At 46.7% G+C, this 26,673-nt stretch overlaps 1 protein-coding gene across 3 annotated transcripts in view; it reads left to right on the top strand.

The window, feature by feature from the left end:
• TBC1D1 (TBC1 domain family member 1) overlaps nucleotides 1-26,673 on the top strand; it is a 181,187-nt gene that overhangs the window by 117,391 nt on the left and 37,123 nt on the right. For all 3 annotated transcript variants that reach the window (XM_015243989.3, XM_015243990.3, XM_072945268.1), the window contains one exon: nucleotides 24,757-24,942. In XM_015243989.3, coding sequence (XP_015099475.1) covers nucleotides 24,757-24,942 — 186 coding nt within the window. The remainder of the gene's footprint in view (nucleotides 1-24,756; nucleotides 24,943-26,673) is intronic.

Below are 26,673 nucleotides of genomic sequence, written 5' to 3'. Positions count from 1 at the left end.
TACACCGGCCCCTCTGCTCTCACTGTGTCAGGTGGGTGAGGGCGGCCTGGGCATGGCTTCTCTTTTTAAACCCACTCAGAGCATTCTGATTGTGGCTCTGATTGAGACCGCTGATGTAGATGCCAGGGCGCCCTGAGACACAGTCACCGCTTGGTGGCAGTGTTGCTCCCAGTGTCTTGTCGGCCTTTTTCTAATTCCAGAAGAGTGTACTTTTTCTTCCCCCCATGTTTTTGTTTTCGGTCTTGTTTTTGTTACAGTATGTATCTTCTTTCCTCATTTGCTGTGGAGAGCTGCCTTCTGAAATTGAGATATTTTTCTTTCTTTTTGTACAAGGTTTTAGGGAGTGGACAAAATAAGAAAGAAAAAAATAGTTTCCAATTGCCAGAGACATACGGCTTTTTCAGATTGTTCTTAACTTATAATTTTGCTTTTCTGTGGTCAGTAAGGACCAGGTTCAAGATAAAATATTGCAAGCCAGGGATGGATTGTTCATGGATTTTAATAGTTTGAAGCTGCTAGATTTTTCCCCTTGATTGTGCTTCTTGGCACATCATCACAGATGTTGGAGAAGCCACAGTGAATGGCAAGACTCCACCTCAGTTTGCCGTTTTCGTGCCTGATAACAGTTGTAAGTTAGCGTTGATTGAGCCTTTCTTTCCTAGTTTACCACTGGCATTTAAACAGTCAGTCCTTATGCTTCATGCAAAGGCTGGGGCTGAGGGTTGATGATGACACAGAGACATCATCTCAACCTCTGCTGCTTGAGGGCTTGGACCCTGGAGGTCCCGGAGTGGGAGGGCCTGGGTGTGATCCCTGCTTACAGCACCCAGCTGGCAGGGAGTTCCTCCTTAGGGCTCCTCTCACTCCAGAGCCTGTTCCTGGGGCCATAGGATTAAAGTCCAAAGTGGAAGATCTTAATTTATCACCTTTGAATTTTAATGTGTAGGCACTAGGGAGCCACTGAAGTGTGTAAAACAAGGAAATGGTTCGTAGTTTGGAGCTATTCTCAGGAGGATAGAAACTGTAGACATACCTGAACATGAAGTAGAACCAGGGCGAGGCAAGCAGCCCTGAATGCAAAGTTTAAAGAGGCACTTGCTTTTAGGGCCCTGCAGGTATGGACCCGGCACTTACATGGCCCTGAGAATGAGTGGCTCCTTACATTTTGCATCCTAGGTGGTGGCTTGCCTCACCCTCCTCCTGGTTGTGCACGGCCACCCTGCAGCCTGGACAGCACTGCTAGGGAGCTTCAGTTGGCTCTGAGGAGCTGTCCATGGCAGGAAGCTTTTGTTTTGTTTGAAAAAACAGCTTTATTGAGTAATAATTCACATATTATGCAATTCACCCATTTGAAGTATACAGTGTATTTTTCTGTATTTAAAGGGTTGTGGAACCATCACCACAATCTAATTTTAAAATATTTTTCCCCCCAGAAAGAAACCCATAGCTGTCACTTCCCCCAAACCTCCCTCCCCCTCCCCCTCCCCCTAAACAACCACTAATCATCTTTCTTTCTCTATAGATCTGCCCGTTCTGGACATTTTATATAAAGGGAATCAAGTGATATGTGCTTCTGTGTGTGTGGCTTCTTTCACGGAGCATCATGGTTTCAAGGTTCATGGTGTCATAGCCTGTGTCAGTGCTCCGTTCCTTTCTATGGTCAGTTAATGGTCCATTGCGTGGACAGACCTCAAATGCAGTCGACGGACGTTTGGGTGGTTGTCACTACCTCTTGGCCATTATGAATAGCGCTGCTGCAAGCCTTCCTGTGCATGCTATGTGTGGTTGTGTGCTCAGAAGGGGTTTTAAGGGGGAGTGTGGAACCTCCTCTGGGGGGCTCTGAGTTGTCACCCGTGATTCTGACCACGGGCGTGATTAGGCCGGGGGTGGGGGGTGAGCTTCTCTGCTGGTTGGCCTTGTTTGCTTTCCTTCTGCTGCAGGCTGAGGGGAAGGGTGCGGGGGACCCTGGTGTTGCCCGAGAAGTGCCTGGGAAGACGTGGGGTGGGGGAGCCCCCTTTCTGGGAGGCAGCCACGGGGCCACGGGTCAGTGGCAGTGGCCCGGGGCTACATTTCTTTCAGCTGTTCTCAAACTGCATGCCTAGAATCCCTTGGAGAACTTGTGGAAATACAGGTTGCTCATCCTCATCCCTAAAAGTTCTCATTCTGGAGATGGAATTCTTCATAGAGCCTGAGAATTTGCAATTCTTAGGCGTTTCCAGGTGAAGCTGCCTTTGCAGATTTGGGGACCACACTTTGAAGTCCTTTGAATATCTCAGGCTGCAGCAGCTGATGGGCAAGAGTACATCCTATTCTGATTTAAACTTCAGCCCCCAAACTCCTGAGTGATTGTTCGTGAAATAAACAGATTGAAAATTAGGAATGTGTTCTATGGCAGATTATGAAATGGCCAACAAATCCTATTTTCTTTGCAGTAAAACTAACCGAATATTAGTAATAGCTGTCGCAATCGTCCCTACCGCGTATTGAGCACTTGCACCCAGCTAGGTGATAATTCTCTCCTCGACCCCATGCCGTGGGGACTGCCCGCGCTCCTCCCGCGGCACTCAGTTCACACAGCTCCGGTTCACATCAGGTCGGTTCTGCTCTAAGTCCGGTCTCTTAATCACAGTAATGAGCTGTTGGCAGTTTTAGGAATAAATCATCAGGAGTTTTGACTCGTTTAAGTTTGTGTCTGTGTGGTGATAAGCTGCGTTAGAGTGAAAGATCAGTTCTTATGTTGGAAGTATTCTAGAATTAAACATTATTTTTCTTGCTAATACAGCACACATTTTGGGCATTATTTATTGGTGATTTTAATTTTTTAGAAGCAGAATTAGAATCCTCCTAGTTGAATGGTTTCTGTTCGTTTCTTTTGCTTAAATGAAAAAATGTCCTGTCTCTCCTGGAGGGGGCGAAGTCGGGCATTCCCGCTGGATGCCAGCCGGCGGCCCCAGAATGACAGCTGCAGGCTCACTCAGCGAGCTCTTGGTTTTGTAAAGTCCTGAGATCAAGCCAAGGGATGCATTAAACTGGTTTTTAAAATGAATTTTTTTCTAAGTAAAGTTGTTTTATCACTTTCATATAAATGAAAATATTTGCAGAATGACTACTAATAAGATTTTAAGCATCATTTACCAAAGTAGGAACACCGTAATTATGATCTTATATAATTTTGCATTTTATACTTGAGAGACTAATGAGTTTTCTACACAAAGTTCAAGTGTTGAGCTTCATTTCCTATCCAGGTGTGTTAGCTTGAGAACTTTCGATTAAGGACAGGTCTAATGATGAGAGGTTATATCTCCACCTGTGTGATTCCATTTTTGAAATTGTTTTTTGCAGAAGCATCTTTACCCAACAGTTACCAAGGGGAAGTTTTTCTTTTTCCTGCCAAGGGTTGTGCTGGGGGTGGGGTATAGAAACAGTTGGCTTTTTCATCCCTACAAGGCTTGAACTTGTGGGGCTTAGATTAGAGGCCATAGGCTGGGATACCTGCCTTGACAAAGGGGTATTCTTGTCTCTCTCTGCAAAACGGCTGGTGTGGTTTGAGTTCCCTTGTCCCTTAGAGGATTCTCCCATTGATTCAATGCACCACATGCTGGAAGTTTTCTTCCACTGTTCCTGCCGCTGAGGTCTCAGCCACACTTGGTACGTGCCCTGGCGTGGAGCAGGCTACGTACCCTTAGACCAGATGCTCTGCCAGCACACAGCGAAGTTGCAGGTTTTCCTCTCCCTTGCCCAAGTTCCTTTGCTCCCCCAGTTCCACCTTCCTCAGCCCCTCACTTCCAGGTACCAAATTTGACATCATCTAGAGATTTGTATCTGTCTGACTGTACTAGAAATCCTGCTGGCTGATGCAATCAGAGAGGGATTAATCTTTCTCACGGACAAGAAGTCCGGAGGATGACAGGGCAGGGCTGTTCTCTGATGCATGACGTTCCCAGGGAGCGGAGGTGCTTCCTACTTTTCCTGTTTCTTCCTCTTGAATGCCTCCTAGTCACAGCATAGCTGTACCACCTCCAGCTTCCCCACCAGCTCCGAGCAGAATGAAGGAGGAAGCAACAAGGGGGAAAGGGTGACCCCTCTATACCGAGAGAGCAAACTTTTGCAGAAGCCTGTGGTCCAGTTCTGCGTGTGTCTTGATGTCTGGAACTCCGGCATCTGGTCACTCTTTGCTACAGGGCGGCTGAGCTACGATGATATTTGGCTGAGCGCGGGGCCACTGTGTAGGATGCACGCGGTTGCGAGGATGAAGGGGAAGCGTGTGAGGGCTGGGAACCTGGGTGTGGGCTGGGCACCCGGGGCCACGGACTTGCCCCGGCCGTGTCCCTCCACTCCAGCTGTGCTGTGTGTCTTCTTGCAGCCGGGATTTTGCATAGATGCCTTCCTTTGCCCAGAAAGCTCCTCGTGCTACTTCTCTCCCCTCTTCACCCAGCCCTCCACTCTTGAGCACCTCAGACTTCTCATGTCGCCGTTTCTTCTTTTCTCGGGTATGGTCCGCTTCTCTACCCCTGATGCTCCTTAGGGTTTCTGTCTGTCCCTCTTAGAGAGCGGCTTGCTTTGTCTCGCCGTTGTTTTCCCCGAGCTTTAGATCTGGGCTGTCCAGTACAGTGGCCACTAGCTCCACACAGCTGATTACACACAAATGGAAAAGTTCCGGAGCAGAGCCTCATTTCAGCTGTTCGAGAACCACGTGTGGCTGGTGGCTGCGGCATTGGAGAGCACGGCCCTGGGACGTTCCCCTCCTTTAAATTCTCCCGAACATGCTGCTCTTGGCAGTGACCTCTTCGGGATCTCCCTTCCACTGGCTCCTCTGAACCACAAGAGGTGCACCTGCTGTGTTCCCTGCTAACTGAAGTATTGACCTTGGGCAGAGGCAAGATACTCGACAGCCCACATGGCTTCCAGAATGATCCTTACTGGATATGTAGGAGAGTCCATTGCTTTCAAGGAATCCAAGAAAGTGGGAACTTTGAAAAGTGTCTGTTCCAAATTCCTTGTTTTATAGATGAAGAAATGGGCTCAGTGAGGGAAAGGGACCCACTTAAGGTAAAACAGGCAGTCAGTGGTAGAACGGACTAGAATCATGGTTCTCTTTCCATTAAACCAGGCCTGATTATCACCAGCCTATTTGTTTTCCCTGATTCTGTTCTCTTCTTGCTTATTCAGTTTCCAGCTTCTTGAGAGGAAGTTGTTTGGAGCTCTTAGCTGTCCTTGAATGCCTACTACTTATAGGCAGTGCTGAGAACGCTCAGGAAACAGATGAGTGTAAGCCTGTCTTAGTGATCATTTAGTTGCAAAAATCAGAAGATGACTTAAGTGAGCTTAATCAGTAGGAGGCTTGCAAAAATCAAGATAAGCACAAGGGCCAGGAACTAGGTTGTCAGGAACCAAGGAAGTCTCTCTGATTCCATCCTCTTTGGGGTCATGTAATTTTTCCTCCTTTTTACTTCTGGCCTCTTTTTCATTCTACATGCTAGCTTTCCCAGCTTGCTTCCCACTGTATACAGTTAGCCAGCTCCCTAATCTGTATGGCCTCTTAGCTCCAGAGGCATCCAATTACCGGGTACCAATCCAGATACTGGGGAGCTGACTGGCCCAACTCATTGTAGCTCACCGTGGGAGGGCTGGGAGAACCGTGGTACCAGCGTGGCAGTGGGATCCACTCAAGATACCATCTGGGCTGTGGGGAGGAGAGGAGCAGGGCCACTGCTGGGAGGAGGGAGCTCTGCCTCCGGCCACCACACGGCAGTGTCTTCTTGTTAATTACGCTACTTACCAACCAAAGGCAGAACCAGAACAGTGGAAGTCACCAGGGCTCACTAGCTTTTTAACAATTCATGTTTATCCCAGAGTAGGTGAAATTATGTGGGTAAATGTATAAACTTATTACCAGAAGTACTTGGGGAGAAGTTGAGTGACCTTCCGTCAAAGATTGCTCTGCCGGGAATGAATTTTGATTGATATGTTTACACAGAAATAAAAATGGGATTCTTAGAGCAAATAGTTGTCACGGGGCTCAGCAGCCAGAGGGGGTGAAGGTCCCTGGAGGAGGAAAGGCTGGCGAGCCGTGGTGGGGCTCAGCGTGGACCTTAGACACACGCGTGTGCGGTGAGCCCTCTCACACACCTGCTCCCGCTGTGGTCTCGCCCAGCCGCTGCAGGCACTGAGGGCCCATTTTCAAAGCTCTGTCTCAGCTCCTGCGGCAGGGACACTGTCTAGTTATGGCTCTGTGACCTGGCACAGGGTTTGGTTCAGAGATGGTGCTTGGTTTCTGTTGGATACAGGGATATATGGTTTTGGAATATTAACCAAATATGGGTATTATTAACTACTCAGATTATACTTTGGGGGAAAAAAAGCATATTCATGGAAAAAATACAAAGAAAACATACATTCTGCAGAAGTTTCGAGACGTTGTAGACGTTTCCCCTTTTCTCTTTTTCAGTTTTATCATGTAGTAATATTTTGAAGTGGGGAAAATTCATTTTTAATTAAGAAACATTTGAAATATATTTGGTCATGTGGAGGATTAAAATGGAAGCACATTTCTGTCACAAATCGTGATGGTAGCAAGTATTCAGATTTATTGGAAATGGACCTAGTTATAAAGATCACTTCTTTTGTGGGCCTGAACTACAGATGATCATTTGGCAATCTCCTCCCCCCTTTCTTCTAAGAAATGATTAAACTTGGCATGACCAATAATTTGAGCTGAGAAAATGACAGCCTTCATTTGCAGAAATCAAGCCTAAAAGTTAGAGATACATGGCCTTCATTTGAAGGGTTTTTCTTCTTCTTGGCCCTCCCACCACTGCTGTTCCTTGTCTCAGAAGCCTTTGTTCCCAAGGGCCACTTGCTGCCTGCTCACACACCCCGAGAAAGAGCCCCAGGTGTCCCAAAGCACTTTGTTGCTTAATGCTTATTGAGATTCCAAATTTCTATGGTTCTAGAAGAAATAAAATTTCAGGATGTTATGTTCATAGTTTCAGAATTGATTTTTTTTTAAGTTAAATGAAGAAGTATAAAAGCCCATGGAACCTTTTTCTCTATTTCTGGTAGCTTGAAAGATATGTTCCATCTTCTCTGACTGCTCCTTCCGTACAGCTAAACACCCCCCCCCTTTTTTTTTAAGTATAGTCAGTTATGATATGTCAACCTCTGGTGTACAGCATAATGTTCTAGTCATGCATATATATATGTGTGTGTGTTGTGTATTTGTTTTCATATTTTTCATAAACACTTTTTTAAAAAAATTGTAATTGATAGGTTAGTACAAATCAGTGTGTTCTGTTTCTAAAACAACATAGTTTGTTAAAGTTCAAGCTCTGTGCTTGAAGTCATTTTAAGGTTCCTGATAATACGATTTTTTTCTTTTTGAAGAATTAATGTCAGTGATGTGAAAAAAAGCAAACATACCATAGTGTCTGTCATGACCAGGGTCATCCCCTCGCCCAGATGCCTCAGTGGAGGCTTTGGCTTTTTGCCTTTGGTCGCTCGTATTACTGTCAACTCCAGTCCTCTGCCACAGTCCCTGGCTGTCCTGCTCTCAGCCTCCCATGGCTCCTTTGGTTGTGATCTGTAACCATCCTACCAGCTGTGGGTCAGAAATGGTTTCAGTATCATTCTTTTGCTCCCCCATTCTTTCTGGAGTGGTATAGTTCTGTCTCCATCATCTGTGGCATGTGTGTCTGCACTGGTTTTTGTCCGAGACTAGACTCCTGGCTGGTAGGATAAAAGGGCTCTTTTGTTCACTTAAATACTTCTCTTTAATACTCCTCTTATGGTATCCTGAGTCTGTGGAGCTCAGTAGGGTCTCCTTGATATTGTTGGTAGCTTAGATTCTTTGGAGCTTTTCATGTTAGAAAGAAAAGGGATGCTGAATCCAATGCCTCATTTTACACGTGAGAAGACTGGGGCTCAAAGATCATAATACCCACAGGAGTTGTCCTCTGCATTGTATTCAGGAATAGTGTCCCAGGGCAGCACCCCGGGTTGGCTAACCACAGAGCATCCTGGTTAGACCCCTGGAGGTGGGTGGGTCTGGGCTGTGGGGTGCTGTGTTGCTTCCCACCTCTAGGTCTTCAGCCTGCTACCTCACCCTATTCTTCCATTGTAAGAGGGGTGAGCTGTAACTGTCTCCTTCCAGGAGAGGCAGTATTGCATAATGTGTGGGAGCTTGGGCCTAAATGAGGCAAAAGTGCATGCCCTCAGAAACCCTCCCTGGCTCTGGGAGAGACACACGTCCGTGTGGGAGAGACACAGGGCTTGGGAATGTTCTGATTTCATGTTTTGAATTTTAGTGACCTTTGGGAGGATATCCTGGACTCTCAGATCTTCATTTATAGCAAGACTCCTTCCTTATGCACCCGCCTTTTCTGAGTTTGCCAGAGTTTTAAAAATGGGCTCTGTGGTCCTTTGTTTTCTTGGGGTGTCATGAGGCAGCATAAAGTGAAACTAGCCGATGATGCCTATTGTGATGAAAGGCCGCTTGCGGGGGAAAAGGTCATGTGTCATTTCAGAGAGAAGAGACTGGAGGCTCAGTGTAGCATCCTGGTTAGGACTGTGGATTTTTGAAAATTTTTTATTTTTGTGTTAAAAAAAAAGTAACATAAAATTTACCATCTTAACCATTTTTAAATGTGGAGTTCAATAGTGTTAAGTGTGTTCACACTGTTGTGTAATGAGTCTGCTGAACTTTGCAATCTTGCAAACCCCAAATTCTATACCCATTAAACAGTAATTCTCCATCCCCTTTCTCACCCTGCAGCACCTGCCAACAACCATTCTACTTTCTGTCTCTGGGAGTTTGACTCTTTAGTTACCTCATTTAAGTGGACTAGTACAGTATTTGTCCTCCTGTGACTGGCATATTTCACTTAGCATAGTGTCCTCCAGGTTCATCCATGTTATAGCAAATGACAGGATTTCTTTCCTTTTTAAGGCTGAACAATATTCCACCATATATAGTACATTTAGTTTAACCATTCATCTTTTGATAGCTGTTTAGGTTGTTTCTGTCTCCTGGCTGTTGTGAATAATGATGCAGTGAACATGAGTGTGCAAATATCTTTCCAAGACCCTGCTTTCAATTCTTTTGCATATGTACTTAGAAATGGAATTACTGGATCATATGGTGGTTCTGTTTTTGACTTTTTTGAGGAAGTGCCATACTGTTTTCCATAGCAGATGCACCGTTTTACATTCCTGCCAGTGGTGCACCAGGAGTTCCAGTTTCTCCACGTCCTCACCAACACTTGTGTTTTGTGTTTCCCTGAAGTGGAAGTCCTAATGGGTGCTAAGTGATACCTCCTTGTGGTTTTGATTTGCGTTTCTCTAATGATTAGTGATGTTGAGCATCTTTTCATTTGCTTTTTGGCTTTTTGTATATCATGTCTGGAGAAATGTCTATTCAATTCCTTTACCCATTTTAATATCAAGTTGTTTGGTTTTGTTTTTGTTGTTAAATTGAAAAGTATGGGTTTAAAATTAAACTGGACTGTGCTTAAATCCTGGCTCCTTCATTTATGAGCTGTTTAACGGAGGGCAGTTGCCACAGAACCCTCAGCTCAGAGGAACAGCACCCACCTCACAGAGCTAGGGGTGTTGGTGCAGCCGGTGAGGAAGCACCCACGATACGGGAGCAAGTGCTCCAAGAAAGAGCACCGGCAGTCTGTTCTGAGTAGGATTTTGAAGGAAATGAAATAGCTGCCTTTTCAGTCCCCTCCACAAATGGCAGCCACTATGGTTCCACCCTCATTGCCTTCCCTTTTATCATCACTAGGCTTTCAGGACGAGTGAGAGGATGTTCTTGGACAGTCAGAAACTCTGGCACAGGGAGGACACTCACGTTGCCAAAAGGAACCTCTCTGGGCGTTCTGGGCTGGTGGTCTGCACGATGGCTTCAGCTTTCTGACAAAGCGCATATCGTCACCTGAAGTCACAGCCAGAGGAGCCCTGGGCCCTCGAGCAGCAGCTTGGTGCTCGTGCCCCACCCAGCCCAGGTGCACACCTGCGGCGACGGGCCCTGCCTCACCCAGCAGCCCTGTGCTCTGAATTCAGAGGCGGAAAAACCACGGGTCAGGAGTGCTGACAGATGCGGGGGTCTGGTTTCCTTTCAGATTCCCTTGATGGGAGAGACAAAAGACAAGGAATCATTGTAAAGAAATTAGTCATAGATGTTTCACTCTTTAAACTGATCCTGGCAAAAGGTTAGACAGTGCGCAGCTTTCAGGATGTCCCAGGGCTGACAAGTGCAATGAGGTGCGACCTAGCCCACTAAACACACAATCACCAGGCTCCGGAGGGTCGATTTCCCCGTGCTGACCTTCCTTGGAATCTAAGCTGAGTGTGCAGTACTGGTTTTTCTGTGTTGTGCCAGGAAGTTTGAAAAAGTGTCCAAAGGAGAGGCAGATGTTAACTCTTGACCAAGATACTTTGTTTATTCAATCAAAACAGTCAATTCCTCCCCTCTTTGTTTTGTCCTGTGCGCATGTGAGAACTCTTCTTACAGACTGAAATGGAAGCTAAGCCAGCTGAAATTTGCCACGTTCAGCTGCAGTCAGTTAGGTCAGTTAGAGAATTGCAAAATGTTGCCTCTTCTAATGAGTTTTTTAGGCAAAGTAAATTGTGAAAATGTTTAAGAAATTTGCTTACCACAAAAACAGTTTTCAAAGAACATTTGGACTTGACATGCTCACTTTGTTACATAATTTATAAACATGTAGATTAAATTTACGTGTTTGAAATCTATTGAGGTTTTGAATGAGTGTCAGTGTGCTGACTCTGAAGGGGTGGAAGCTGTCTCAGTGATCATACAGTTGCTTTCCACTTTCTAGTCGAAAACATCAAAGCCCCGAAACTTTGCTAAAGCTGAAACCCAAGTTTCCCAATTGCCAAGCAGTCATGGATACCCAGAAAGATTGCCACTTCCCAAGTTGATTTTTTTCAGGATAGGGGCTCTTAAAAGGAAGGCAGTGAGACTGGGGTTTTCCAGGTGGAAAGGTCACACTTCCACATTTAACCCAATGAGCATTGTGTTGAGTTGGGGGAAAAATTGGATTCACTATTTTAAACTTCTTATTTCATAGTGTGGACTTCCCCATCCCCTCTCCCCAGTAAAACACAAAAATATTTCCTAACTTTTAAGTCATGAGCTTCCTTTCATGGATTTCGACCTTAGATCACCTCCAGATAAGCATTGTGTAATGGGATGGGTGGGGTTAGAGTTTTTAGTCACAGATGCACGAGAGGCGGGGGGAGGGTGGAGAGCAGCCACGGATCTCACTGGGGCTTTTTGCAGTTCCTCCCTCGTCAGTGACCAAGTCAGAGTTCTCACGGGGGACTGTGGTGCAGGCAGAGCCCCAGAGGGTTTCCTTGCCACCTCTGCAGGTCACCTGCACTGCCTTCGGGTCATCCCTCCCTCTCTCCCTCTGACCTTCCTGCTCGGTCGCATGGTTCTCTCTCACATTCCCCAAGGTCCCCTCTGCCAAGGCCTCTTTAAAAGACCTCTGCTTCTGGGTTCCAGCTGTTCCCACCGAACGTCTTGCCAGCTCTCTTCTGGGGGCTATGGGACTGTGGTGTGACCCTCTTATTTTTGATTATTTCTAGTTGAGTAGCTTCCAATGCTTCCCTCTGAAGATGAGTCTAAGTGTGCCCGCCCCGCCGGCCGCTTCATGGGGAACGGGGCCACATGCTGCTGTCTCGCTCCGTCTCGGCCATGCCTCAGTGGCTTCGGACCCTGCACCCCCGGTGATGTCTCAAAAGGGTTATGGACTGAGAGACCCGATGCGGTGCTGACGAAGCCCAGGGTAGAGGATGGAGGGCACGTTTACATGTTCAGGAAAGATCAAACAGAGGCCATTAATAGCACTTACCTGTGGGAGGTGGGGTTACAGGTAATTTTTTTCCTTTCGGTTTTTCTTCCCCTGTGTTTTCATTGTCTCTAGTTTCTCTGTAATCTGTTGAAATATTACTTTTTTCATGGGGAAAAAAGCCTAAAACCCTCGCCTGAGCCAGAGGGTGAAAAACAGGGCTTCTCTTCTGAAAGTCACTATTTGTGGTGTGATTTTATCATTGTCCTGGTCACTCGGGCTGGACACCTGGAGGAGGCCTGCCTCCTCCCTCCAAGTTCTCTCTCCTCCCACAGCCCCTCTGCCATCCCTGCCTCCCCCTCCTCCACGGTCACCCCCCAGGCCTCCACTGCCGCCGCCCGGCTGTTCCTTCCGCCTCCCTCGACGGTTCTTTCCGTGCCCCCGTCTTTATCATTGCATCGTCGAGGGACACTGCTGCTGTTTTCAGTGGAAGTCCAGAGTTTACAAATAAGATCCAGTCCCTGCCAATGACAGGGTGAGGGAGGTTTATCATGTGCTATTTAATCCACATGCAGATTCTGATGACACTGCGGTACGCTGGTTTGAAAGTGGATTTAGTGCTAGATACAGGAGCATGCAGTGTGGTCAGGGAGGGAATAACAAACAGCAAGGGAAGTAAGGGGATGGGCTGCTGAAAGGGATGCTGCCCAGTTCAGGGCTTGGACTGGAGAGCCGTGGTGGCAGCCGGGAGGGCCCTTCGGACCCCGGGGTCTCTGTTACTGTCTTGCACTGCTGTTTTGTGGCATAAACCTTAATGATTTGGGGGCTACAACTTTATCAGGATAAAATGATGCTTTTCCACCCCACGCTTCATAAGTATTACTTGAGTACTAATTAAATACACGAAACCTACCCATCTATATTATAAATGTCTGTGTGATGGAAACGATGTCTTGACTCTTGATTCTTTCACAAGCACCTTAATGCTGTCTCATCTTGAGCATATTTTCTCCGATTTTATATTGAAAATCTGTGTTTGCCTCATGTCTTAAGGCTACGGGGGTTGTCTTTTTTTTTTTTCTCCATCATCTTACAAGTGTTCAAGTGGTTTTATTAGGAAGTTGGGCTCGTAGAGGAGGCACTGGCATTGATTGCACTCCGCGGTACCCTGGGGGCTTGGAAGCATGTGCTTGCTAAGTGTGTGCCCGGGGAATGCCCTGCATTGTGTTGGTTGGAAGAACCATTCCACACCTGCTTCTGCAGGGGGCAGGTCATGTTGTCCTGCACTGACAAGGAAGCAGGCGGGCTGAGGAAGCGGGATAAAGGGGAGACGAGGTGACAGTCCACTTCTGAGTCCCAGCCCAGGACCCGGCTTATGAAAGACGCCACATGGCAGCCCTGGCCAGTCGCCATGTAAATGACAGAGATGGCAGGTTCAGGCAAGTCCCTTGTTCTGGCCTCTGGGTATCTCCTCCCTCTGAAAAACAAAAATCTGAATTTTGCCAGTCCATCAGGACTGAAAACACCAGTTTATTCCGTGAGGTCACAATAAAACCTTGTTACCTGTGCTTTCAAAACTTCTCCTTTTTTCTTAACTTAATGACTTCTTTTTTAAGGAAATTTTACAACGGCCTCATAAAACATTAAGTCAGACCTGCTAGACGGAAATGGAGTGGAGGGATAGTTTAGAACCACGTTTGCTCCAGCTGTGGACTGAATGTTTATGTCTCCCCTAAATTCGTGTGTTGAAGCCCTGCTACCCCATGTGTTGTACATGGAGGTGGGGCCTCCTTGGGGAGGTAACTAGGTCTAGAAGAGGTCTTGAGGGTAGAGCCTCCATCATGGGATAAGCGCCTGCCTGCCTTGTAAGTAATAGGAGGAAGAGACCAGAGTTCTGTCTCTGTCGTATGAGGATACAGCAGGGAGGAGGCAGGCAGGGAAGAGGGCCTTCCTCACGCACCTGACAGGGCCTGCACCCTGATTTTGGACCCCCAGCCTCCAGAACTGTGAGAAGTGAATGTTGTTAAGCCACCAGGCGATGTGTGTTGTACCCCGAGCTAAGACAGCTCTGCTCCCCACCGCTCCTGGCCCCTGTGTGGACGTTGCAAACAGCATCAGAGGGTGGAGTCTGAAAGCCAGCCGGCGCTCCGTCATGCAGCCCTTCCCTCTGAGCGGGTCGCACTCTGACCTGTAGCACCCGGTGCTCTGCTCAGGGTTTTGAGGGTGAGGGTGTTGGCTTCTTCCTGGGCTTCTTTTCAGTCTGCCCAGCAGAACAGAAGCCCGGAGGGGCCCTGAGACTGAACACACCTCGCTCATGGGGGTGGGGCTGGACCTGTCCTTCTGGGGGGAGGTGCCTGCCCAGGAGATACTGGAGGCTGCGAGATAAACAGATGAGCTGCTTTTGTGCAGATGGTTAGAAAAACACGGATTGAGAAATCATGATCTTAGCCTTTAGTAGTGTATTTTTCTGTTTGTGTTGGGTGACTCATTTGTCTATGTTTCTCACTGTTTATGTTCATATCTGGAAGTTTTCTGGAAGGAAATTTATTATCAGTGTAATAATGTGGGTAGTGGATCTGGGTCACCAGGGAGGGGCACTTTCCCAATGCATTTCGTAAGAAATGGTATTAATTTTAGTTCAAACAGTTGGCAGTGACAAAGATAACAAGATTTGGCTAGTGTTTGAAAAGCAAGATGTGTTACATTTAAAATTTTTATTTTAAAAGTCAGGTCTTCTGTAATGGATGGAGTTATTGCTGAATTAATTTGAAATAATTTATTTAAAAGGTACCTCTGTTCCCCAGTGTTACATAATGTGAAACAACCAATTGAGGTAAACCTAAAACCTGAAGCCAGTGACTGAAAAAAATACTGAATGCCCCAGGCTAAGGGTTTCATATTCCTGTAGTTAAAAACCCAGGTCAATGGCCCCACCCCAGCATTTGTCCAGTAGGTCTAAGGTGAGCCCAAGTATTTGTAGTTCTGATGAGCGACTGGGCGATCCGGGTGCTGCTGGTCTGCAGGCCTCAAGTGAGAACTGCTTCCATAGATGGAACTCATGGCCTCGGTTCTGTTGGCAGTGACACCATGTGCTGCTGTGGGGACAGCTTGTCCTTAGCACCCACAGTGAGGTCCAGGCAGGGGGGCTCGACCAGCAGCAGTCATCACAGCCAACAGTATATGTAAGTGACCAAAATCCATACAGATGAGACGAGAGCGCTAAGTGTAGGTAACAGTTGGGGCAAAACCCTGCAAGGTAATAGTGCTCATGGGCTCTCAAGAACACAACTAAATGGCTACTCATTTTTTTGTGTGTCTCCTCTAGAGCTTGTGTCAGGACATGATCTTGCTTAGCACAGAGGCCCTTCCCTGACTGAAGTATTTCTTACCATCTGTGTGCCCTCCACCCTGACAATCTCTCAGGGGCATGCGCGCGCGCGTGCGCACACACACACACACACACACACACACCACACCACACACACACACACGCTTTCCTAAGGGCACATGGAACTACTTGAAACTCATCATGAACGGATCATGATGTGTCATTTTGGTTTCTGCACCTCCCAAGGAGTGGCCCTCCCTCTCTGACCATCACTTCCTGGTCTTGCTGCAGGACCACTGCGCTATCCCTTACGCCCACAGAAGGGTCAGACGAGGGTCACCACACCCAGGGGTAGCTCTTCCATGACGCCCCCACACTTCGGCCACCTGTGGGCCCTTGTCCTGCCACTTCTGACACTGACCTGTCATGGTGGCCTGCTCAGCTGTCTCCTCGGGGACAGAAGGGGTTTCATTCCATCATTGTTCTCGGGCTGAGGTAAATGAATGATTAACATTATTTGTAACATTTCCTATAAAGCTTTGTGTATGTAAAGTTATGTTTCTCCGTAAACGTCAGGCACCTATGTATCTACACATAGGTAGATAGATGTAAAGTTTAGAAGCAGTTTTGTATAAATGTGAGAATAAAACTGTTGAGAAGAGCTGAGCACCTGGGGCCCCCGCCACTCGGCCTGGAGTTGTGTGGCACACCAGGGCCTGGCCTGTCTCCTCCTGGTTCCCGCATGTTTCCCTTGTCCCTCCTGCCCGCCTGCCCCGCGTCACTTCTCTCCCTCTGCCTCACCTTGCCCACAGTGCTTCAGGCTGCACGGGTCCCCTGCTTCTCTGAGCTGCTCTTCCTTCCCATCGGTGCGCAGGACAGTGATTGGCAGCCCCTGGGACGCTGCTTTCAGAACCTCGGAGGCTCGCCTGAGGTTTGCCACGGTGCTGCGGGAGCAGAAAGGATCTGGCAGGGCAGAGGTGACAGGAGGAGCCTTCCCAGAGGGCATGACCTTGGAGCTGAGCTTTGAAAGAGGAGGAAGGGGGTCAGCCCCACAAAGAAAAGCCGAAAGGGCATCCCAGCTGTTGAGAGAGCGGCTGGCCCTCTCCAGCGCTGGGAGTCTCTCGTGGTCACGGGCCCTGGACACACTCAGGCGGTGACCAGGGGCCTCCTATTGTTGGGGGAGTCCCTGGGACAGCACTGCTGTTTTCTTCACAGACTGTATGTCTGTGTTCCCCAGTGTTCTTCAGTAAACCAGTCTGTTTATCCGCAGCCCCGGTCTGGTTGTGAAGTCTAAGCAACACAGAGGTTTTGCCAGGTTTAGAATAAATAACGATGTGACAGGACGTCACGTGCCCCTGGCTGTACCGTTGTAAGTGCTCTCAAGGGTCTTCATTGGATCCCTGCACCAGAGCCGTGGGAGATGGGTGCTGCTGTGGCCTGTGATCTGTGGCCGAGGAGGCATGGAGGTCAAGGGGCGGGCGGGCTGCTCTGCTGGCTGGGAGGTGGCAGCGCCCATGTCATATGGCACCTTTCCCCCTGCAGTCATTCTCATCACCCTGAGGCACTGGGGTGAGCCAGCCCAGGTCTGAGTTCTAATCTGGCGCCACCAGCAAATTAGCTCTGGGCCCCAGGTCTTTGCCACTGAGGCTGTCACTGCAGCCCTCGCTTACCGCGTGGTGAGGTTGCAGTGTGTGGGTCCTGGTGAAGCACGCTGCCTGGCCCAGTCAGTGCCGGGACCACTGGGGCAGAGGTGGGGGGTGAGCTAAGTCTTCTTCAGCCCTAAGTTTCTGTGTTCCTGTGAATGCTGCTGATCCCCCAGCAGCCGGAGGAAGGAAGGAGAGTGAGCAAGGGGTGTGGCCCGTGATGCAGAGGTCCTGCAGGGCTGCTGGTGGGGAGTCCCCGGGGGCCAGGCCCTGGTCCTGGACGCACTCCTCACACGCATCTTGGTGGCACTGACCGGGGGCGTTCTGTGGTGGTGGTGCTTTTCCATCCTGAGGTGTCCCATAAAACTGCAGGAACCACACTTTGAGATCCAAGGTTATATGAATGGTAATAGGAGAGATCAAACTATGATGAGGATCAGCATTTCATATTCCGACTGAGGCTGAATATTTATTCCTTTTCATAGTCTTACTGTGTTTAATCAAGAAACAAGATCCCTGACCTTCAGCCCTCCCAAAACTACACTATCATCCCTCTTGCAGATGCAAAAACAGATGCCATTCATTTCAAAGGATAATTTTATCCAGTGCACTAAATAAAAATTCATATGACTACAGCATTTTCTCGGTTCTTTTCAAGCTAATGTAGGCCTTGACTTTCCTAGCTGGTCCCCCACCACCCCCACCCCAGGGGGCCTTTGTGACCCTGCTCAGCTCTAGCTCTCGGAAGGGGGAAGCAGGGCACTGCCCAGGGCTGTGCACCTCCCTTCCGTCTTTCCGCACCTCTTCCTGCTTCTCTTCCCAGGACTTAACCACCGCTCTGCGCCTTCCCTTCTGCTCCTCTCCCTGCGAGTCCACAACATCTTCATAGAGCCTTGGAAACTCACCCCAAACGGCTAATTTGGGAAGGCACAGGGATAAAGATCTGTGGGGCTTTCACTTCTGTTTTTAGTTTCAGCATTTCTTGGCTGTTTCTTAAAAAAAAAATTGTATGCCCACCTCCCTATCCCCCCTCCACTGCACCCATCTCAGGCAGAGTTAGGCGCTCTGTTCTGTCTTCAGAGCTCCCCCACAACCCCTCCCAGCACTTTTTCGCATTGTTTTGTAATAGCCCTTCACCTGTTGGGTCCACTAAGCTCTGCATTCCCCAGTGGCCGGAACACCTTTCCAGTACTAAAGCATGCATAAAGCAAAGAAGTTTTCCTTTTAAAACCCCAAATCTTCCACGATTCCCACTAACTAATACACAAGTGAACCAGGCAGCCAGTGCTCTCTGTGTCTGGGTGCCACCACTCTTCTCCGTCTCCACGCGCACACCGTCCGGCCATCAGCCAGATGGGGCCGTTGCATGATTACTTGAGAGTCCCCCATGCACCTTGCTTGTGCCTCTCCGTTTACTGGAACGGCCACTGTCACTTCCACTCGCCCGTATTTTACTTGTCCTTCAAGAACCACCACCACTTCCAAAAGCCTGATGCTCGTAGGAGGAAAAATGATAGCGGACATTTATTTGAATGCCTGCTATGTGCCAGGCTGGGTTTTCCCCCACACATTTGCCTCTGTAATGCTCACAGGAATCCTCTGAGATGGGCACGAGGATGCATGTTTGGCAGATGAGGAAACAGGTGAAAGTGATCAAACCACCTGCTCGAGGGTAAGTAGGTAGATTGGCGGGGGGCTGGGGTTTGACCCCAGGCCCGTGCCCTTGACCTGAATCACAGGAGGAGTTCATTTTCTTCTCTGAACTCCTAGAACACTTCCTTTGCATTTCTCAGCAGTCGTATACCCCTCTTACTCGCCCTGTTGAAATTTGAGGGACTGTGTCATGTTCATATCTGGATTTCTGGCAGCAGATGGCAAAAAGTTAAGAATATTTCTTCTTAGTATCTGCGAATCTTATGGTGAAAAGAATATGAAAACAAGTGTATGTATAAAGAATATTTCTTTTTAACAAATGAATATTATTTAAAGATTCTATTTTCCTATAACTGGACCATCGTATAATGCAACTGTAGAAAAATGGCAAGGTTCTTTTTGTTTGTTTGTTTCTCCAAACATCCAAAGAAGTCAGGGTAGGGTGTAGCGCCGTCTTGGGTAAATGAATTCATTTGTTCGTGACTTTTCCATGTGCATCTGCTGTTTGCCAGGCACAGGGGGCTCTCCTGTTCTCCTGGCATCTGCGCTCTGTTTTGTAGAGGTGGAGTTGTTGGCGCTTTGTAAACAGTTTGACAGCATTCATTTGAGGACTGCCTGTTTCTTAAATCTACACATTCATTTCACTTTGTTTTTTTAAGAAATTTTCTTCAGCTGTTGGTAACAGCAGATGCTGCAGATGTTAATCCCTGTTGTTGTTAACTTTTCTCCAGAGATTTAATGTTCAGTTTTAGTTGTTGTTTCCAAGGTCTGTTCATTGTTGAAACAGAGGTTTCAGAATAACTGGGATTTTAAACATTTTCTTGTTCTTTTGGCATGGGAGATGAGGATTTTTTTCTAGAGGGATGGAGAGAGCTATAAAATCCTGTATTGTGGGATAACAGAAAAATATGGAGAATAAGGGTTTTTCTCTTCATTTTCTTCCTGGGGTCGCTCTTTCTTACAGGGCACTTAGTGTGTGAGTTTCTGTCCTGTCTTGAAGGGGAGGAGAGCTGCAGTTCAGACCTGGTATGAGTCTGTGTTCCAGGCTTCGCAGGGCAGGAAGCTGGGCCAGCGTGAGGCTGTGCGCACATTCCTTTGCTCCTGCCCTGTTGCACCAATGATGCGACGTCACGTTCTTCCCCGCGTGTCTTTGTGCAGAGAGATGAGGATGCAGCGTGGAGCGACTGGAGAACAGTGTGACATGTAAAGTATTGACGCAGCAGCGTAGATTGTGTTTATGACTCTGTTGAGAAGGTCTCAGCCGTGATGTAAATGGAAGCAGTTGTCTCATAGGGCCCCTGAGTTATGGCTGGCTTTAGAATTCTCAGAACCCACAGAAGGCTGTTGTCTCTGAAAGTCTGCATAATGTAAGCATTCTGCAGCCCGTCATTACAGGAGATACCAGAGTAGTAAAAGCCCATCCCAGACTGGCCTCTGACTGCAGCCCTTTGCCTTCGTGGCTTTGTAGGCTTTATAAAGACGTCTGTCAGTGCCTGTGGTCCCCACGGTTGGGGCAGTCGGAAGTGAATGTCGTTTCTCACATTTTGCCCCAAGGGACTGGAACCCAAAAGGTGTACATGTTTACAGAGGTTTACAAAGAGGGACGACCAAGCTGGCCTGTGGCTCAGCCGTGCTCTTTTCCCTGAGCCTCTGTGTGCAGCCTCTCGGCAAAGCTGAAAGTTGAGGAAAGAAGCCAGAACCCTGCTGCTGTTCTGGGGAATATTAGGAACATCGCTGTCTTTCTTAGACCACATCCAGGGGCCGGGTAAGGGGCTCAGCAAATACTGGTGTGAATGGCTTAGGAATGATCCAAGTCAAAATAATGCACATATTTATTGTTAGAACAGGGTTCTCAGCCCATAGTCATCCAACATTTTCACGTTGTTATCCTCACCCTGCCATCCCACTCACCCCTCTGTGTACATGAGTACACATCTCACCAGACTGCACCCCAAACACCCACGTGCATGCACGCGTGAGAAAGGACCGATCACAAAGTGATGGCCTTGTCTCAAATCTGGATCTTTCTTCCGTTCTCTTGGGTTGATTTAGCCAGGCCAAATTTAGAATAAACATTTAACTATCCCCCTTTGGTAAATTACTAAATTACTTTGTAACTAGGCTAATCTTAACATGAACAAAAGAAAGTATATTTTAAAAAATTGTTGTTAGTTATAGACTATAGCATCAGTAATTGTTACCACATAAAATACATTTGGGTGAAGGAGATGTATTTTTACCCCTTCCCGAGGTCTAGGAGAGAGCAAGTGATGGGTAGTTTACTCTAATTGGGGTTCTCACTGGGGGTGATCTCGTCCCCCATCTCCCTAGGAGACGTGTAGTGCTGTCTAGGGATTTTTGGTTGTCACTGCTGGGGTGAGTGGATGCTGCTGTCATGGGGTAAGGATGCTGATAAACACTCTCCAATGCACAGAACGGTCCCCCGTGACAAAGAATTATCCAGCCCTAAGTGTCCATAGTCCTGAGGTTAAGAAACCTTGCTTAAAATGTTAGGTTAATTTGCTGAGCTTTGCAGGGGAGATTAGCTTTTATTTAGTTAATTCAGAAGTGAAGTTAACACTAGCACTGATAATCCTTTGTGTTCTGCACTTGGCCTTGGTATCCTGACCAAGGTCGGGAGAAGCTCTGACCACTTGTAAAGGCTTAAATCCAGGTGGCTGACAGCAGCTCTTAAACAGTGTTCCAGTGGTAACAGCAAAGGAAAATAAAGAGCTGACATGATGATAAGTGTGTAGGGGTACCTAAGGGAGTGAGGAGTGAAAATGTAGTGTGGAGCCTGCTGTTGAAAGTGTGCTTTGAGACCAGCAGTGGTGGCATTGCCTGGGAACCTGATAGAAATGCAGCCTCTCAGGCTCTCCTCAGACAGACTGAGTCAAAATCTGCATTTTAGCAAGGTACCCACATTATGTGTGTGCATCTAGAAGTTAGAGAAGCACTGGGTAGACATTTCTTACTTTAGAGGAGAATGCACCTTGGTTCAGATCGTGGCTCTGACCCCTACAAGCCATGTCACCTTGACCATGTTACGAAACTGCACTGCATGCACCATGGTTACTTTAGCTGTAGAAAGGAGATAGTTTCTCATATCTCATGAGGTGGTTGCCACAGACAGACTTATCTGGGCCGAGGACTCATCACATGGTAAAGGCTCAACAGACTGAGCTGTGATTGACAACAAGAAAAAGAAGGCAAGAGTAGAGAACCCTAGGCAGGCAGTTTATGTCTTAAACTTCACGGTCGCACGGTCGTCATCACCAAACAGTGCTTGCACTCTTGGCAGGTCTGATTTCTCCAGATAGGAAAACAGCAGAAACTGGAGCTTCATAAGCATCTGTAGACTGTGGTCCTTGTCAGCAACCCAGTTGCCAGAGAGTAAGTGGACCAGGGGACCAAACAGCCTAAACTCCTGGCCGTGCTCCGTCCACACAGGAGGCGTGCCTGCACTGTTCTCATCATTACTCCAGAATCTGAAAGTTCACGTAGTAGGAATTCTCAGGACACACAGGCATACAGGAAGGATGGGGTTTGAGGAAGGAGACTAGGAGAGATGAGCCTGTCTTATGGGTGAGGTTTAAGAAGGGGGAAAGAATCTCCAGATTAACCCCACCTAATGCTGTTGACTGGCTGGTCCCTGGGTTCCTTCTGTGTCCATGTGAAAGTGTGCAGAAATTGCTGCTCTAACCACGGCTCCAGCGCTGACCACGTCAGCCTCACAGCCTCACAGGAGGGAATGTAAATACTTCCAACATGAGATAAAGCAGAACTTGAACCATGACTACAGGGCCCAGCAGAATTTCAACAGTCAAGATGGCGAAAGAAAAAAACAAAAAGGAAAGGAAAGGGCTCAAATGGAAGAGTTTAAGCTGCAGAGTTAAGATTAAATAAGCATACGGACTAAAACTCTGTGAAAAGGGATGAATTTAAACTATATCATGTTCAATAATGAGTGATCCTAAGTATACAGGTTGTCAGAAGGGTGATTCGTTTTCTGTTTTGCAAGAGAACATTAAATTTTTTTGTGTGTAAGGGGAGGTAATTAGATTTATTTATTTTTAGAGGAGGTACTGGAGATTAAACCCAGGACCTCGTGCATGCTAAGCACGCACTCTATCACTGAGCTATACCCTCCTGCCAAGAACATTTTTCAGTCTTTGATTTAAATCAGAACAGATTTGCATTATTTTTCTTTAACTTTTTGATTATGAAAATCTTTACTGTCACAAATTTAGAAAATACCAGAAACACAGAAAAGAACAGCAAGTACACCAAACCCAGCACCTGCCTTTCTCTTCCTACAGTTGTTTATCAAGCACCTGCTGGGTGCCAGGGATGGCTTGGTGCTAGGCGAGCCCTCGTTGACAGGGGATTCTAGCCTTCTCAGAGCTTACAGTGTTCAGTGGCTAAATCTTGATGTGTTTCCCTCTGGTGTTTTTTTCCATGCCCTTTAGTGAATACGTGATAGCAAATGATAAGAGCCAACATTCACTGTGTTCCTGCTGTGGGTTGGACCCTGTTTTAGATGGTTCGTATGACATGTGTTAAGTAACTTGATCCCTATAACACCACTGTGAGGGGGGTGCTGTTATTCCCACTTGACAGATTGGGAAACTGAGGCCCAAAGAGGTTAAGAAACTTGCTAAAGATCACGAAATCAATAAATGAGGAGTCTTGATTAAAACCCAGGCAGCCTAGCCCCAGGCCTGTTAATCACTAAACTGTACTGCTTCTCATAACATTTATAGTTGAGACCATACTATATAGACAGTTTTGATTCCTGCTTTTTATATTGACCATTGCACATGAGCATCCTCCCATAATGTGCATAGTCTATTATTTCTTACCTCCAAAAAAGTAGAATTTTAATTTATTCATTTGATAAGCTCATAATGAAATAAGCATAAATAGAAATGAGATGATACGCATTTAAATGCCTACAAAGGTCATAAGGCGTTCTTAATGGCTTATTATCCTGTATTTTTAAGAGGAGTTAAGATAGACAAGTTACTTTAGGAAGTTGAACATTTTGTGGCTTGTGCTTAGTTCATAGTGGGAAAGCAACCCCAACTTGAGGGAAGAATAATGAACAGTCAGTGGTGATGACTGTCTGTAAATTAATCACAACATGTTAGTGTGTGGGAGCTACTGAGTGGGAGAGATTATGTGTTGTCCTATGGTGGCTGTGAGACTCGAGTTGCCTGTGACGGGCTTTTCATGGCCCATGTGAAGAATGCGTTGTGCCAGGTGAGGTCCACTTGTGTGGGAACTTCCGCTGTCCCCAGAGCTAGTTCCGTAGTGAACCAGTGGGGTGTTCCCCGTGCATGTCCGAAAGGCATTGGAGAGTTACAGCAACACTGCACCAGCAACGTGGTGTCTGTGGTCAGGAAAGGTACACAGGCTTGAGCTGTAGAGGTTTTAGCTAATCAATAGAAATTTGAAAATCGACAGTGTCGGAGACATTCGGGTTGTAGGGGTCTCTGCAGAAAGAATAGGCTTCAGACTCAGGTGGACATAGGCTGGAATCCCAGCACAGCTGCTTATTGACTTTCTCACCCTGGGCAGCCTGCTTGGCTTCTCTGAGCCCTAGTTGCCTCTTCAGGCTAATACTTGCTTTCTGGAGTTGGCATCAGGATGAAATGATTCTGTCCATATACAACACCTGGCATGGTGCCCAGCACTTGGTAGAGGATCTGATAATGGTCACCATTATTATTGGCTATTAAATAAGTTTTAATCTTCTCCTAAAACACATAGCCTTATAGCACAGTGGTTGAGAATGTACATGAAGCCAGACCACTTGGGTCCCAGCCCTGGCTCTGTGACTTCTTAGCCGTGTGGCTCCGGGCGCGGCGCTGAGACACTGGTGCTGCAGTCTGCTTCTCTTTACAGCTGAATAGCTGCAGTACCTACATCTTAGTGTGGTTGAGTGTTAAATTATTATACGTAAAACCCTCAGACAGTCTGGTACAGAGTGAGCACTGTATGAGCATTTGCTGTTGTTATCAATAATACAGTCATTAACTCAGAAGAACATAAAAACATTGTACCTTAAAAAGCAGCTGTCCTTGACCGTTTCCTCAGTTGCTACTGCTTTTGCTTACTATTTGACGTATAGTTTGTTTGATTTATTTGTTTTGTGGCTCAGGCATAGTTTCTCAATGCATATTAAAACTTGAATTTTAAATTCTGTGCTATCATAATGTGGTATCTGAATGAGCAGAATTTTCTGACTCGGCACTATGTATAAATATAAATTTTAATTGAAAAATGACCATTCAGAAATGCCCTTTTTCCTCTCCAGATTATTCAGAGCTGGGAGAGCTTCCCCCACGATCTCCTCTTGAGCCAGTTTGTGAAGATGGACCCTTTGGCCCCGTCCCAGAAGAAAAGAAAAGGACGTCTCGTGAACTTCGAGAGCTGTGGCAAAAGGCCATTCTGCAACAGATACTGCTTCTCAGGATGGAGAAGGAAAATCAGAAGCTGCAAGGTTGGTTTGCCATTTTTGATATTTGATATTTGATATTGGTATTGATTTAATTTGTTCTGACTTTGAAGTGAAGCACATCAGATTGTTAAGCAGAAAAAAAAAAGATCAGGATACTCTGACATCTGTGTACACATACATATTAAATACCTGTTTGCTTTTTCAAAGTGAATACTTTTTACTTTCTGGAGGTGTGATGATAATCTCACCAACTGTATTAAATTAAATCTTCTGAGAGGCATCCTTCAAATATAAGCTTTCACTCTCTGAAGAAAGTGTTTTATTTTCTTCTCTCGCTCTCCCTACTTTGTTCTCAGCCGTAGTCTGTGCCTGGGTGTTAAGTATGAACTGATCCTACATAAATCATTAAAGTTCATAACCTCATTCTATGTGCATTTGTAGTGAGTTGCAGGTAACCTGAAAAACAGAGGGCTAAACTTCAAGTGAGCTGAGCTCTATCTGTACTGATAGCAAGGTTTTAGTATGGACTCACTTAATCCCTCTGACAACTCTAGAAGGCAGAGAGCGGCCTGAAGAGGAGCCTACAACTCAGAGGAGCCCAGGGTTACATTAGTATTAAAATAAGACAGGAACTTTGAAAGTTTAGATTTTATTCATTTCCTATTTCCATAGTCACTTAACCAAAAATATTATTTTTAAAGTAGCTAAGAAGCTAACTTTTATGTACCCTGGGTGGTATGATGGCCAGAGCATGGGCCTTGGAGTGTCTAGAGCTGCCTGGATATAAAACAAGGACGATTTTGATCGGGAAGTCTGATCACGCTCTTTGAAAGGGAGGCTGTACAGGTTGTGCATGCTGACCCTGCCCAGAGCAGTTTGGTATGAGAGTATGTTTCATTGAACTTCCTCCTTAATTGCAAATCTTCATCTTTTATTGTGATGTTTATATAAAGCTGAAAGTTACTAAGACACCAAATCTGGTAAGGTTCATTGTCCAAATAAGTATGTCATCTTTAACCAGAAACAGGGAGTCAAATGCAAAGCAATGACACTTTTTGATATGAAAGTAGTTGAGCAGTTGGAATAAACTACCGATGGATGGAGTGGGCTCTCCAGGGCCCGGTATCGAAGCTGAGAGATGGGTCACCTGTGAGGCTGCTATGGGAGGGGAGGCTGCAGTGAGGGGGTAGATCTGTGAACCCTCCGTTTTCTCCTGACTCTATTTTTCTACCATGTTCTTGTATGTTCTTGAAGGTAGAATTAAAGCAGGTGTCTAGAAGAGATTTGATAGCGATGGCATCTCTAAGTGTTCCATCAGCTAAACTTTGGAGCTTTGGAGCACAGCACTTTTAATCGTGTGTATGTTGGTTGAGACTTTTGCTGAAAAGCAAAAAGGCAGTTATGTTCATCACGTAGGTCATAAACCTTAATGCTCATCCTGGCCAATCTTCTTGCAGATGACAGCCACGGAAAATCAGGATGTGGCTGTAAAATGGGAAGGATGCTGCTTGGCTTCTTGGGAGTTTGGGGCAGGATCGTGACTAATTTATAAGATGAGGTCAGGTTTCCGCAGAAGCAGAGCTTGTGGCTTATGCTTAGCCATGTAGCCTACCTACTGTCCTAAAAAACTCACAGTCTAGATTTGAGACGTGGTGTGGCATGGATATCGGGACTAACAGCGTTACTGCTGTGTCTAAACAGAATTTAGGAGTTTTAGGTGGGAGTGAGGGTGTCAGTTTTAATCCTTCTTAGAAGAGTCAGTTTACATTTTTC

The sequence above is a fragment of the Vicugna pacos genome, chromosome 2, assembly GCF_048564905.1.
Source record: "Vicugna pacos chromosome 2, VicPac4, whole genome shotgun sequence".
Lineage (NCBI taxonomy): Eukaryota > Metazoa > Chordata > Mammalia > Artiodactyla > Camelidae > Vicugna > Vicugna pacos.
Note: the sequence above shows the minus strand (reverse complement) of the source record. Positions and strands in the feature narration are given on the sequence as shown.